The 14223-nt window shown below is 51.8% G+C and overlaps 1 protein-coding gene across 4 annotated transcripts in view; it reads left to right on the forward strand.

Moving 5' to 3' along the window:
• The first annotated feature begins 517 nt into the window (after positions 1-517).
• Positions 518-14223, forward strand: part of R3HDM4 (R3H domain containing 4) — a 28771-nt gene continuing 15065 nt past the window's right edge. For all 4 annotated transcript variants that reach the window (XM_039515762.1, XM_039515764.1, XM_039515766.1 and 1 more), the window contains exons 1-3: positions 518-657; positions 11185-11339; positions 12435-12553. In XM_039515762.1, coding sequence (XP_039371696.1) covers positions 599-657; positions 11185-11339; positions 12435-12553 — 333 coding nt within the window. In that variant the 5' untranslated portion in view covers positions 518-598. The remainder of the gene's footprint in view (positions 658-11184; positions 11340-12434; positions 12554-14223) is intronic.

The raw sequence follows: 14223 nt of genomic DNA on the forward strand, positions 1-14223 counted from the left end.
CTGCTGCCCCCATCCCCTGCTGCCCCCATCCCCTGCTGCCTCCCAGGCCCTGCTGCCCCCATCCCTTCCTGCCCCCAGGCCCTGCTGCCTCCCAGGCCCTGCTGCCCCCATCCCTTCCTGCCCCCAGACCCTGCTGCCTCCCCATCCCATCCTGCCCCCAGGCCCTGCTGCCCCCATCCCATCCTGCCCCCAGGCCCTGCTGCCCCCAGGCCCTGCTGCTCCCCATCCCATCCTGCCCCCATCCCTTCCTGCCCCCAGGCCCTGCTGCCCCCATCCCATCCTGCCCCATCCCTTCCTGCCCCCAGGCCCTGCTGCCCCCATCCCATCCTGCCCCCCAGGCCCTGCTGCCCCCTCTCTATGGCCCAATCCCCTGCTGCCCCCCCATCCCATCCTGCCCCCCTGTCTCCAGTGCCCATCCCTTGCTCCCCCCCCCCCCCGAGCGGCGCCTCTCTCCCGGCCCGGCCCCGCAGGGGTTAACCCCCGGGCCCGCCCCGTGCCTGACGCTGCTTCCGGCGGAGCTGCGGGGAGCCGGGGCTGGCACCGCGGCCCCTTTATCCGGAGCGGAGCCGCCCGGCCGCCTCCCTCGGCCGGCCCCGCCATGGTGGTGCTGACGGGCCGGGAGGCCGGAGGCGGGCAGGCCCCGGAGGAGCCCTACCTGTGAGTGGGGCGGGGATCCCCGGGGTTCCCCCGCCCGCCCCTGGGGGGCCCCTGCCGGGGGGGGGTCAGCCTGGGGGTTCCCCCGCCCGCCCCTGGGGAGAGTGGGGGCAGCCCGCGGGTTCCCTGCCCTGGTCCACACCTGGGGATCCCCGTCCGTCCCAGGGTGTCCCTGTCTAGGCACAGGGGTTCCCCGTCCGCCCTTCCCTCAGGGTGGAGCTGGGGGTTCCGCCCTGGGGGCCCCTGCCAGGAGTCAGCCCTCTCCCCGCCCGCCCCTGGGGGGCCCCTGCCGGGGGGGGTCAGCCTGGGGGGATCCCCCGTCCGTCCCTGGGGGGGGCAGCCCGGGGGTTCCCCTGTCTGCCCCTGGGGGCCCTCTGCTGGGGGGGTCAGCCTGAGGGGATCCCCCATCCATACAGAGGGGATCCCCCTTCACCAGGGGTCCCTACACAGAAGGACTCTTCCATTTCTCGGGAGCAGCCAGAGTGGGGTTCTCCTTGTTTCTCCCTTCAGGTAGGAGATCCTGAGCCCCCTTCCCTGGGAGAGTGGGGGCAGCCCGGGGGGTTCCCTTTCCACACAGGGGAGATTTCCTTTTCCCAGGGTGTCCCTGTCTACACAGGGGAGATCCACCCTCCCTTTCAGGGTGGAGATTCTGGGGGTTGTTCTCTGCTTCATTTCCCCCTAGAATGAGACCTTGGTCCCATATGAGTCTAGGGCATCTGCTTCACCAGGCACAGGTGCTAAGGTCACTCCTCCCCCCCTCCCCTGCACACACACCCTTCTGCCTTGGTGACACATAAGGTCATCACTCTGCTTCCTCCTCCCTTCTGATCAGCCGCCCAGGGAATGCAAATACCTTTCACCTTACTCTGGGTTGGGCTCTTTGAACCTCCAAAGCCCTGAAAGTACAGTATAAGGCCTTGTTTAAATGTAGAAGTTGCTCCAGTTGAAGTTAATTTGAAGCAAATTCCTATGGAGAAGCTTTTGTTGTTCAGTTCAGTTCAATTGATATTAAGCTAAACTGAAACAAGCTGCCTGGCTTAAACTGGGATAAGTGTTCACACAGCCTTTTGCACGGGTTTAACTACATTGGTTTCAAGTAACACCTGGAATAAAACCAGTGCACCCATCTCATATAGGCAACCCTGAGGCCTTCTGCCTGTGGGATTCCCCAGCCCAGTTCTTCCCTGCTTTGCATCTAATGTAGCTGTCCTAGGTGGGTATTATGTCCCCAACCAGAATGGTTGCATAACATGCTCATTTGGAAAGGGTGTAAATGACACCACAGTCTGGCCAATTTAGGGCTGGTATGCACTATGGGGGTTATAGGACCACAGCTATGATCTGGTGAGGTCAGCATAGTTGTGGCACTCGGGTGTGGATACTTATTTCTGTGGCCCCCATTCCCATAGTATCGAAGACTTAATGTATTTACCCTGGCAACACCCCTGTGCAGTAAAGAAGGCGCCTCATCTCCATGTTAGAGGGGAAACTGAGGCTCATACCAACCAAGTGACTTGCCTGAGGTGTGTCAGAGCTGGGAATTGAACGCAGGTCTCCTGAGTTCCAGAGTTTAGTGCTCTAATCACTAAATGATCCTTCCTCTCCGGTGTCTAAGGCGAAGGAGAATCAGACCTCCAGCTGTCCACCAGAGCTGGTGTTAGATCCTGGGGTTTCAACCTGAGAGTCGGAAATGGACTTTGGGTGTTGTAACTACCCCGTGATTTGTCGGGGCTAGATTGCGGGGAAGGTTCCAGAAAGCTCCTGTTGTAAAGGGCGATCACAAGTATGGAAAAGGCTGAAACCAGCTGAGTTAGGTGAACTTCAGAAAATGGTAACACAATTTGTACCATGAAACCTTTTGTTTTCTATTCTTCATGAACCGCAGGCTGGAAGCATTGTGTGGATAAGGGGCAGGGTTATTACTCAGACAATTAACTAATTATTGTTTACACTCTGCAGTTATAGCACCTTTCATCCAAGGTCACCAAATACTTTATGGAGTTAAGTTAGCAGCGTCGTCTTACATGTGAGCAAAACTGGGCGTAGAGAGAGGGCGTGAGTTGGCCCTGGAGGGGGTCACACGGAGTCCCTGTGCTCTGCCCTAACAGCTGGGTAGCCATAGCACTTAACAACAAGGCAGAAGGGCTGATAGAAGTCTGTATAGAAATCATGGAAGAGGAAGATCTTGACAAGCACCTGGTTTTGGTTGATTACCTAAACTTTTTTGCTTTGTAAAGGTGGGTGCGAACAGAAACCCTCGAGGGGCATATTCTCCTTGTTCTGCCTGTTGGGTGTCTGGGGCTCAGACCTGCCTACAGGGGCATGGTGGGGAAACAGAGTCTGCCACTGTCATCTGCTGAAATGACCCATTTCATGTTGGATGCTTTTGTCAGAAATGGTCCCGAGACTGGACCGTCCCTATGGCCCTTGCCATGGTGGCTACGGGGATCGGCCACAGTTAGCAGGTGCTAGCTAAAATGGGTAAAACCCTGGTAGCCAGCAGGGCCCTAGAGTTCCTAACCAGGGTATCTGTCTGGAAGCCATGCTGTACTCGGGGGTTATAGTCTGTGCAGGACAGCTTTCTAGAAGGAGGATGCTGTCCATACTGGATAGGGAAACCCTGCTCCCATGCCTGTTGTCCTAGCATGATCAGTGATCTTCCTTGGGACTAATGCATGAGGCTCAATTCTGCAAAGCCAGTTTCTAACGTGCGGGACCATTCCCAGTGTATCCTATTCATAAAGTAGTAAAGGCCAGAAACTGTTTGTTTACAGCTCTCCTGTAATGAAATCTGCTGATTCCTTTGATTGCCTCTAAACCTGGGGGGGGAACCATTAAGGAACTGGTTTTGAGCAGCAATGCGGAAATCTGCCAGGTGTGTGTCATTGTGAGGTTTGCGGCTTGCTTTAGCACTGGCTCAAAAACTATTTTAAATGGCTGGAAGTTTGTGCTGTTTGCTGCTAGAGAACTAGCAGTGACTTCAGGGTTGCGCAAGTGTTCTGAGTGCTCTGCTCCCCACCCCCATTTTTAATCCAAACCCGGGCGGGGGGTTGGCGAAAGGGTGAGAAATGAGAACGCGTTCACTCGTAGAGTATCAAGCAGTGACGGGTGAAGATTTTACACTCTCTAGCAGCAGCGCTGTCCGTGCTGTGATGCTGAAGGAACAGCGGCATATAGCGTCTCTGGGGGAAGCTGATGTGTGGAGAAGGGCTCTTCAGGGTGGAGGAGAGTGGTAACAAGAGCTAGTCCCCTTTCTAAGCCACTGGTTGTGTAAGTGGAGAAAAGGATTGGAAGGAGCCGGCCAAGCAAGTGGTGGTGGTGGAACACTAGGAAAAAGCAGTTTGGCTTCACGCTGCTGCCAGAAAAATGTTGCCTTCTTCCTAAGAGATTGTGAACAGGCCTTGGCATGATGCTGAGCCTGGTCTGCCTGTAGGAGTATCTGGGCAACCTGCTATGACTGTCATGGGTTGAAAATTAAGCCGGTCTTGGACTGGCTATTCGCTCCTGGACCGGGGCCCGTTACCGAGGGGCCTGCGTGGGTTGTAAGGTCACCGTGCCTTGTGAGTCTCCAAGGCTGAAGATGAATGTGTTCCCATTTAAATCTGGCAGGGAGGACAAAGATCGGAGATTCCCGGGTAGTATTAAACCAGTTGTCTGTCGCTCTGACAGGACCTGCGAAAGGCGTGCCAGTCACCTGGTGTGGATTTTTTCCTGCTTGGACTGTTCGGTAGCTGCTGCTAACACGTAGTTCATGTATCGTGCTTTCCAGTCATCCCTGTCAAAAGTAGGTCATTGTCGCCATTGGACCGGAGGGTGGGGTGGGGGGGAACTAAGGCACAGGTGAAATGACTTGCCTAAGGTCAGCTGGCAAACCAGTGACAGACCTGTGCCTTGAACCTTTGTCTCCTGAGTCCTAGTCCAGTTACCTGTCTAGGTGACGCTGTCTTCATAGCGACTGTGAGCTTAAGAACAGCTGGAGCTAGCAAGTTGTGCATTGTCAGGCAGGAATAGCATCCTTCCAGTGGGATAAAGCATTCACCCCAGCTCTGCTGCTTCTTGAAATCTGCCACTAAAGTCATGTGGGAAAGACTTGGACGAGGGCTGAATTGGCAGACTGGAGCGAATGCTTTCAGGTACATTAAACCCTTCCAAGTGCCAGTCCGGAAGCAGAGGTCAGAAGAAAGTGTTGATTCCTGACAGACAAGGTGAACTGCAAAACCGTAACTTCCAGCAGAACAACCTCGGGGTAGATTTTCCACACGAATATTCTTCTAAGGAACGGGGTTAAGCAGTGACAGTGCAAAAGTGCTCTCCTTGCATGGAAGTAGTCTCAGAGGAGGATGAAAGGCCTTTTTGCCAAGATACCAGATAGGACGGCAAGAGCTAACCTGCTAGCACAAGGCAAATTAAACTTGGCACCAAAGTCTTGGAACACACCCTCTGTGGTGAAACTTGCTTGTTTATTTCTAAAAACTTTTTTCCAGCTGAGGCCAGAGGGAAACATCCTCTTTATTTTTTTTTTCTTTGCCCTGCTGTGGTGAGCTGGGACTGCCTTAAGGTGCCATTAAAATTGGGTATTTCAGAACGTGCATTGCCTTGGATTTTTCCTCTTCTGCAAAATCCTTTTAAAGTCAAACAAATCTTCTGTAGCTCCAGCACTGCGCAAGGTTCTCCATCTCCTTCTGTTCGTTGTCACCCCAGTGCCATGCCTCTGTTTTGCAAGATCATCTCTGACCCTCTGTCCCTGCCCCAGTGGGAAGGGGTGAGAGATTTTACAATAGAGATTCTCTCCCTGCTTTGGCCCCACTTAAGAAAAAATCAGGACATGGAGGCAAATTAAAAACCTTGCCTTCCTCCCATCCCTGTGTGCCGTTTGCAATTGGTAACCTGCCGGCACAGCCCTCCCATCTTCCAGGTGGTGAGAGGAGCTGTGCCAATGCCCCTGTTCATGTAATGCACGTTTCACTAGGGGGGACGTGTAATGGGGCTCCAGATTGGCAGAATTAGGGTATTCAGGCAATATTCTTGTAGCTATAGCTGAGGGGCATTTTCCTCTTTATGAATAAGTCCATGTGGAGCGTTAAACCATCCACCTGTGGTATTGACCTCACGCTGCCACTAAGCATGACTGATAGCTAAAGTACCAGACCTCCACAATAGAAGCGATTTCTGCGGAAGGTTCCCAGTGTTCCCCTTGCCTGGTCTTTCCCAGTGAATGATACGCTGGTCACTGGGAAGTGTGACTGATCAAACCCACCCGTTTGTGGCCGTCTTAGCCAGTCTTAGTTACAGTAGCTTGGTGCATCCAGACACAGTGAGAGACAGCCCATGTCCCAAGGAGTTTACAATCTAAACAGGAAACATGAAGGATTCTAATCCCTCTTTTACAGATGGGGAAATTGAGGCACAGAGAGACTAAGTGTCTTGTCCAGGACTACACAGGAAATCGGTGGCAGAGCCAGGCCTTTAGCCTAGATCTCCTGAATCCCAATCCGATGCCTTAAATGTGAGGCCACTCTTCCTTATGCACTATGGAATTAGCATGATTCACACAGCAGTTGCTTTGATTGAAAGACCCAGTGGTGTCTCTTCCTTCTGTGTAGTCAGACTTCAGGAGTCAGATAGGACGTTCTCAGTATGAAACCTGCATTACAATTTCTTGTGCTCTTTTTAAAGAATACCTGGGATTATTAGAAACTTAATTTGTTTGGGGGTTTTTTTGGTTGTCATTTATGCTGTTTACTCTTTACACCAAACTTAGTCTGCAGTGACAGTCGCAGGGAGTCTCTGGCGTGGTCTCATATACTAGCACAATGCTGCTTGTGTTTGGATTCTCAGGCTGGCTGGAGCAGGTTTAAATCTTAAATAAAATTGAGTCATGAATTGTAAATTGCTCTTTACAACCTGTGCACAGTTGGGCTGTGATTTACTCATCAAATCCCATCTCCAAGTACAATAAGACCTTGGAGTTACGAACACCTCAAGGATGGAGGTTGTTCGTAACTCAACAAAACGTTCTGGTGCTTTCAAAGGTTACAGCTCAACACTGACTGACTACGGCTTTGAAACTGTACTATGCAGAAGAAAAATGCTGCTTTTAACCAGCGGTTCTGCACTGCAAGTCTGTGGCCCCTGGGGTGCCAGGGGTTGTGGCTGCTCCTCAGCTCCCAGCCCCCTTTGACTGCTCACGCAGCCAGTCAGAGCTACCCAGGCAGGGACCTGGCTCCGGGGCTGGCAGAGCCCTCGGGGAGCAGCCACCAGCACACAGCCCCTGATAGGTGGATGCCACCTGCTGAGGTGAGTCACGGGGTGGGGGTGGCGCTCCCTCCCTGGACCCTGCGGTTCGGAGCTGGGCCCCCCCACCCCGGCAAAAAAAAAAATAGAAGTCAAACTACACCTATGCCCAAGGGTCCCTGGCCTGGAGCCCCAAATTTCTCCCCCCTCCAGCCCTGCTGGGCACTGGAGTTTTTAATAGCATGTTAAGAGAGGCCTCAGAATGAAAAGGGTTGAGAACCCCTGCTTTTAACCTTCTTAATTTAAATGAAAAACAGAAACAGTTTCCTTAACTTGTCATTTCTTTTTTTTTTAACTCCCCCCTCCCCCCCCTTTTTTTTTAGGAGTTTACGTTTAACACTGTGTTGTATTTGCTTTTTTTGGTCTCTGCTGCTGCGTGATTGCGTACGTCCGGTTCCAAATGAGGTGTGTGGTTGACCGGTCAGTTCCTAACACTGGGTGTTTGTAACTCTGAGGTTCTGCTGTACCTGGGAGGTTATAAATAATCCGAATAAAGTGAAACCATTTGCCAGAAGCCCCAGCGTACAGAAAAAATAGTCCCAGAAAGGGATCGTCAGGAAGAGATCTCAGTGGGTCAAAGCTGGGTTAGTTGGAGTACAGTAACACCCAAACAAGGTCAGGGCCCTATCGGCCGTGCTCGGCGCTGTACATAGTGAGAGACCGTCACTGCCCAAAGAGTTTAGGATGGAATCCTGGATCCACTGATGTCCATAGCAAAACTCCTGTTGACTTCAATGGGCGCGGCATTTTCACCGTCTAAATAGACAAGACAGGCGAAGGGTGGGAGGGGACGGGGACCAGGATGGTGGCTTGCCCAAGGTCACATAGTGAGTCAGTGGCAGAGCCAGGAATAGAATAATAATCCCCGTTTTTATGCATTGCTTTACATCAGTAGATCTCAAAGCGCCATACACAGGAAGGTCACCATCATTATCACCATTTTACAGGTGGAGGAACTGAGGCACATATCTGACGTGACTCCTGCAGCAGGCCAGTGGCAGAGCCCAGGTGTAAAACCCAGGTCTCCTGACTCCCAGTCCAGTGCTCTATCCACTGGTTCAGAGATGGGGTGAATAGGCTTCAAAGGCAGTTTCAGCGGGACTCCCCTGGCTCGACTGCAGGAAGGGAGCCCTAGAGCCAAGGGGGTTCCTGCCCGTGGCCTGACCCAGATGAGGATGGGTAAAAAGATGACCGCTGGCTGCCTGGAGGGACGTGGGGGAGAGACGGTCTCTGATCTGCAGTACTCCAGGCCTAGGAGATAGATGTAAAGTGAGCATAAGCTTTGGCCCCCAGCACCATAACATTGTGACTCACCTGGCTGATGCGGCGTGGCTCCCCTTGTGATCATCACCAGGTGTGCTTGCAAGGAAGGCCCCCATTGCTCTGAAGAGCAGGACCTCCGATGACACAAAGCTGGGTGTTGTCCCTGGAGGAAGCAGCATTGCGGGGTTGGGGTGGTACGGGCGGTCCTCTGTTCCCCTAAGCTTGCAAACTAGCCTCTGTTTAAAGAGACAACTGAAATGTCGTTAGTTTCAAACAGTTTAAAAAAAAAGTTTCAGATGCTAGATCTGCCCCCCCCCATCCTTCTGCCAATGTTTTTTTACAGCTGCAGGGTTGTTTTTTTTTTAATGTTTGTCTCCTGTTGCTATGTGGAAACCCACACAAACAAAAGGGGAAACAAACAGTGAAACTGATTGCACGCAGCGTGCTGCCGAATGCACACAGCGTGCTGCCGAATGCACAAAGATATTGGGGGGGGGAATAGGGAAACATGTTAAATTATGTTGATCTTGGGTGTTAATTGTAACAGTTGCAGGTTTAAAAAAAATCAGATGACTGTTTTTTCTTTACGAGCACAAAACTTTCCAACTTAGATCTTCAGTGAACTCCTCTGAAATTCATGCTTGGGTTTAATATTTACCAGGAGGTTTTGCTAGACCAGGGGTGGTCAATAGATGGACTGTGGGCCAAGTCTGGACTGCCAGATGCTTTAGAACGGACCCAGAAATCTTTTTATTTGCTTATTATGATCATTATTTTGTTGTTCTCTCTGGGGTCTGGACCTTGACAAAAAATAACGACCTCAGAGCTAGGCCGTCTCTGTGCATAATATAAAAACCCTGGTCTTGAAAATGGATTTATATGATCAATAAAAACAAAGCAGCTTGGGGTCTTTTTCTTTAGCTGATTGTTGGCAAACAGCCCAGGTAGATTTGGTGGAATAATTTTGCTCTGCATCACAGAGGGCAGTAGCAAGCGAGTATCTGATTCGTTTATCAGTTGTGTTCACTTCGAAGGTCAAGTAGTTCTGTCTCCCTGCTCAGCCTTTTTTACGCTAATTTCAGGTTGCTCTACAGGCAAGGTATTCAGCTTGTAGCTTTATTGCTAAATGGGTTTCCTGTACTTTCCAGCTGTGCATGCTTTCTCCCGTGACTTTTCTATAGGGATCAGGGTAATGTTACCACCAACAGAATCTCAGAGTTACGAACACCAGAGTTACAAATTGACCAGTCAACCACACACCTCATTTGGAACCAGAAGTATGCAATCAGGCAGCAGCAGAGACACACACACAAAGCAAATACAGTACAGTACAGTGTTAAATGGAAACTACTAAAAAAAGAGAAAGTTTAAAAAAATAGACAAGGTAAGGAAACTTTCTGTGCTTGTTTCATTTAAATTAAGATGGTTAAAAGCAGCATTTTTCTTCTACAGAGTAAAGTTTCGAAGCTGTATTAAGTCAGTGTTCAGTTGTAAGCTTTTGAAAGAACAACCATGATGTTTTGTTCAGCGTTATGAACATTTCAGAGTTACTAACCACCTCCATTCCCGGGGTGCTCCTAACGCTGAGGTTCTACTGTATCATTTTAGATCAGGGGAGAGAATCTGGGATCTTGGGTTCTGTTCCTAGCTCTGCCTCGTGACCTTGGACAAATCACTTACAACTTGTGTGTTGAGACAAGGACTACCGCTTTAATTACAGCGATACAGTTCAAACAGCACAGCCTTGGTGTGGATGCAGTTATACCAGTATAAAGGTGCCTTATCCCAGCATAGTTTATTCCCCTTCCCTGACAGGAATAACATATACTGGTACAAGGCGTCTTGATACACCAACTAGGGCTGTTGTCCAGGTATAACTATTTTGGTGAAAAATGACACCCCAACCAAAATAGTTATGCCAGTGCAAAACTTGGTAGAGCAGGCCTAAAGTGCCCTGTGTGGCTGTTTTTTTAATCTATCAAATGGAGACCATAGTACTTACCTTCTCTAAAGTGCTGTGAGATCCTTGCCCATGTGCAAAGGGTCAGCGACTATGGGTGATGCCCCCTGGGATGTTACAAGAAGAAGCCGGGTCAGTCAGGGTTTGACGTAGTGACCCCTTACTGGAGGGAGCCGTCTCAGTGCATCAGCACTCGTGCATCGCGCCAAGGAATATTGGGAAATCACCAAGCCCAAGTCTCCCTTTGCGCTTGCATAAGAAATCCCAGTTGAATTTCTCTAGATTTGCACTAGTGTAACAGCACAAAACACGTCCCTCTGGGGATCGCTCCACTGGCTGGTTGTGGAGCTCTGCCTGGCCAGGACTAGCCCCCATATGGGCATGTTCTCAAACCCGGTATCTGGGTGCGCTCATTGCATCGCTAGGTCCGGTTCTAATAACAGAGTCTGTGGGTGTCTGAGAATCTGGTTGCCAGATGGAATTTGTCTTCGGTCTGCTGAGAAGCAGGCTGTCTATTTACTTGCATGTTGGCAGAGTTAATTAAGCATCAAATCTTGCTGTTACTACGTGGCCACTGAAGCAATCTAATCAAGTTGGGCTTCGAAGCCTGAAGAATGGAGGTGGTGGTTATGGGAGTTTTTTGACTGTAACATTGAGTGAATTTGTCATTGGCTGGCACAAAGCCTGAGAGAATAGGTGTTATCCGGGCTTCCCTCTGCTGTGCCCGCTCCCTCTCCCCTGCTTAGCTCTGCTGATGCATCTCAGTCCTGACCTCTACCCCAGCCCTGGGTTCCCCATTCACAGCTCTCGGGCTGGCCCTGTCCTGACCTGCAGGCCCCCTACTATTCCGGCCCTGGGTTCCCCATACACAGCTGATCCGCTCCTCAAGGCTGCCCTGCAGTCCTCTCTTCTTACTATTCCTGGCCTGGGTCCCCAGAACCTCAGCGGCCAGTCCTGGGTGGCCTCAGGATCTGAACAGAGCCTCTCACGGTGTGTTCTCTCTGTCTCTGTAGGAGGATTGAAGACTGCCTGCCTCCTCTGGGGAGCTCCCCATCCAAGAGGGTCTCCCCCTCCAAACGGAAGCAGTACTACATCAACCAGGCCATCCGCAACTCCGACCTCATCCCCAAGGCCAAGGGGCGCAAGAGCCTTCAGAGGCTGGAGAACAGTAAGGATCAAGCCTTTTTGTGCTTCATGCAGCCTCTTCCCCATAAGCACTCAGCAGTCTCTTACCCCTGCGGTGGTCCGGTCTGTTCCCTTGGGAGCTGCTTGCAGCATGAGGGACAGTTCATGGTGCGTGAGGCTGGTGGAATCCAGCTCTGCCTGCACTTGCTCATTGCCAGGTACATAAGTGAGATAGCTTGAAGCTAGCCACTGCAGAGGTGACTGCGTGGAGCCCTCTGGACAAACAGGCCAAGGCTTGCAAAGGTGACTAGTGCCTTTTGGGGTGGAGGGGTAGGGTACGCAACTTGAGAACTTTTAAAGGGATCGGACGGAGCATCCACCCTCTGAAACCCAGGTCCCTTTAAGCTGTGTCAGATTGCATGGTCACCTGTGCAAACCTTGGCCAATGTGCTGCTACTGCTTATTTAAAATGCTCCTCATATATTTCCCTCTGATCTCCGCCCCCTGTCTTCAGACTCCCCCACCCGATGTATTTTCCTGTGGATTTTGCCCCTCTGTTTAATGACTTCCAAGGCTCTAGCTTGACTAGTCAGCTAGCGATGGGTTTGCACGATGCGGTGGCGTAAAGCTGATGCAGTTCTGCCCAGCTGTGGAGTGAGTGATCTTACCTGATGTGGGGTCTGGCGAGGAGTAATGGGATGAAACTGAGGACGACTCGGGCTGAATCTCCGGAGAGGAGAACTTCAGAGTGGCCTGAGCTGTTAGAGGGAGGATGTGGTGGAGGCTGCAAACTGGTTGGGACAGAGCTCCGGAAAACGTACTGTAGGGATCAATCCCATATGGGGATTTGATGACTGAGTCTCTGCCATGTTGAATGCTTGATCCCTGATTTGGGAGGATGGGGGCTAAGAACAATTCCTGCTTATGTTTCCAGTGCAGGGCATGGCTCCTGGGTAGCTCTCCTTCCCCATTCCCCTTTGTCCTGCCCAGGTGTCGGTGAGTCTCTTGCTTTGCGTTGGCCTTAGATCCCCAGGCTGGGACTCAAGCTGGAGTCACTCCCAATAATCAGAAACCCTCTTGCTGAGAGCCGCTCTGCCTGGAGCTCCCGCTCCTTGTTTCTAAAGGCTCTGTTTCCTAGCTCGGTACCTGATGACCCTGCTGGAGCGGGACGAATGTGGGAATGACGATGGGGAACTCACGCACTCTGCTGCCCCAAGCATCTTCACGGAGGCCTGCAACAACGAGACATACATGGAGGTAGGTGCCAGGGGTGAATGTACCTGCTTCAGGCTCAGGCTGGGAATCCTGGGCATAAAGTGTCCAGTACCGGTATCGCTTGGTCCTTAGATCCTTGCTGTTCCTGCCAAGGTGCTGCAGGAACACTCAGCCTCCCGGTGCTGTAAGGAGGTGACCTGGCCAGGACCGTGCAGTCAGTCTGTGTTGGAGCCAGGAATAACACTTAGGAGCTCCTGGTTTCCAGCCTTGACCTCAACCCACTAGTCCATGCTGCCAGGGGGTCTGACTGGTCTGAAAGTGATGGAGACTGGAGCCTCAAGGTTCTTTTAACCTCCCTCAAGCGCCTCCATCCTGCCTTTCCCAGGGCACCACATGTGCTCCTGAGTGGGGTGGGGCCTTCGCTTCATATACATCGTTAACAACTGCATCTGAGAGCCAAGTGCTGGCATCCAAATTAAGCGCAATTCCTCGTGCCCCGTCTTTCGCCTTGGGCTGTGTGACTTCTCCAGGCAAGGCCGGCACGTGCGGAAAGATCTGCGCTCCCTTGGCTTCCAGGGGTCTTCAGTTTACTTGGGCTTCCTGTGGCTGGGAGCTCCGTATCCTCCCTCAAAAGCAGCGGCAATACGTACCAGGAGACCTTTGGACCAGCCAATTGCAAACTCCCCTGTCTGGGGAAGAGCTGTGATGTGCCTTCTCAGGCTTCCCTTGGGCAGGGGCCTTGGAGATGATCTCTAAAGTGCAAATTCCTGGCTTTCCTACGATGGGTCTATCCTGGGGTGATCACTGGAGTATTTATAGATTGGGATGGGAGGCCATATCTTAATTCACACTGGAGTCCGTTTTCTGTCCAGCGGGAGTGGGTGGGTTGAGACCGCGACACCTTTTTTCTTTACGGCTAAGAAGCTAATTCCCTGGTCTATTTTGGGGGTCAGAGGTTGGGAGGAAAGTTCCCTGGGGTGATGTAGACAGTGTGGCACGTTGCCACGCTTCCGTGGGCCTGTCACAGGTGCGGACACGGTCTGTGCCACAAAACCCTCAAGAGCCTGCACGATGAGCTGAACGGAGGGGGGGCTCACCCCAGCGGAACCGTTAGCTAGCGGATGCAATGGCTTCCTCCGTTAAGAGAGCTGTGAAGAAACTCAACGTTTTAATGCTCGCCATTGACTCACCCAGTCAATGATGATTTCCATCTGCTTTCCTGTCCCCTGGGGCTGTATGACAAGCAAATGCCGCAGAGGCATCATTTTGAGACGCTCACTTAGAGGGCAGCTTTTGTTTGGGGAAGCTGGAATCGTTTCTCTGTGAGGAGATTAAATGGGTAATTAACTGGGAGAGGACTTCAATGGCCAGGGCTTGGAGTAGGAGGTCGTAATGAGCTGTTATGCCCACCGCATGCTTCACTGACTGAACCGCCCGGGATGTCTGTTCAGACCAGGTTGCCTTGGGAGGGAGCATGTCCTCCGAGCAAAATTCTTCAGCGTCTCAAGGCCTGGCATTTGAGACCTTCCCCAGGTGTGTGTGTCAGCCAATTGTGGGTGACGGCTGGACACAAAACCAGCTAGTAGAATGTTAATATCCACGCTCTGCCTGATGAGCAGTCGCACCAGATCAAGCCTTCGTGTGCCCAGCAAGTTGCTAGAGTTGGTACAGTGGAACTTACTGTGTTTTAGTGGCACCATATCCCAACATGC

This window comes from Mauremys reevesii, linkage group 26 (genome assembly GCF_016161935.1).
Source record: "Mauremys reevesii isolate NIE-2019 linkage group 26, ASM1616193v1, whole genome shotgun sequence".
NCBI lineage: Eukaryota > Metazoa > Chordata > Testudines > Geoemydidae > Mauremys > Mauremys reevesii.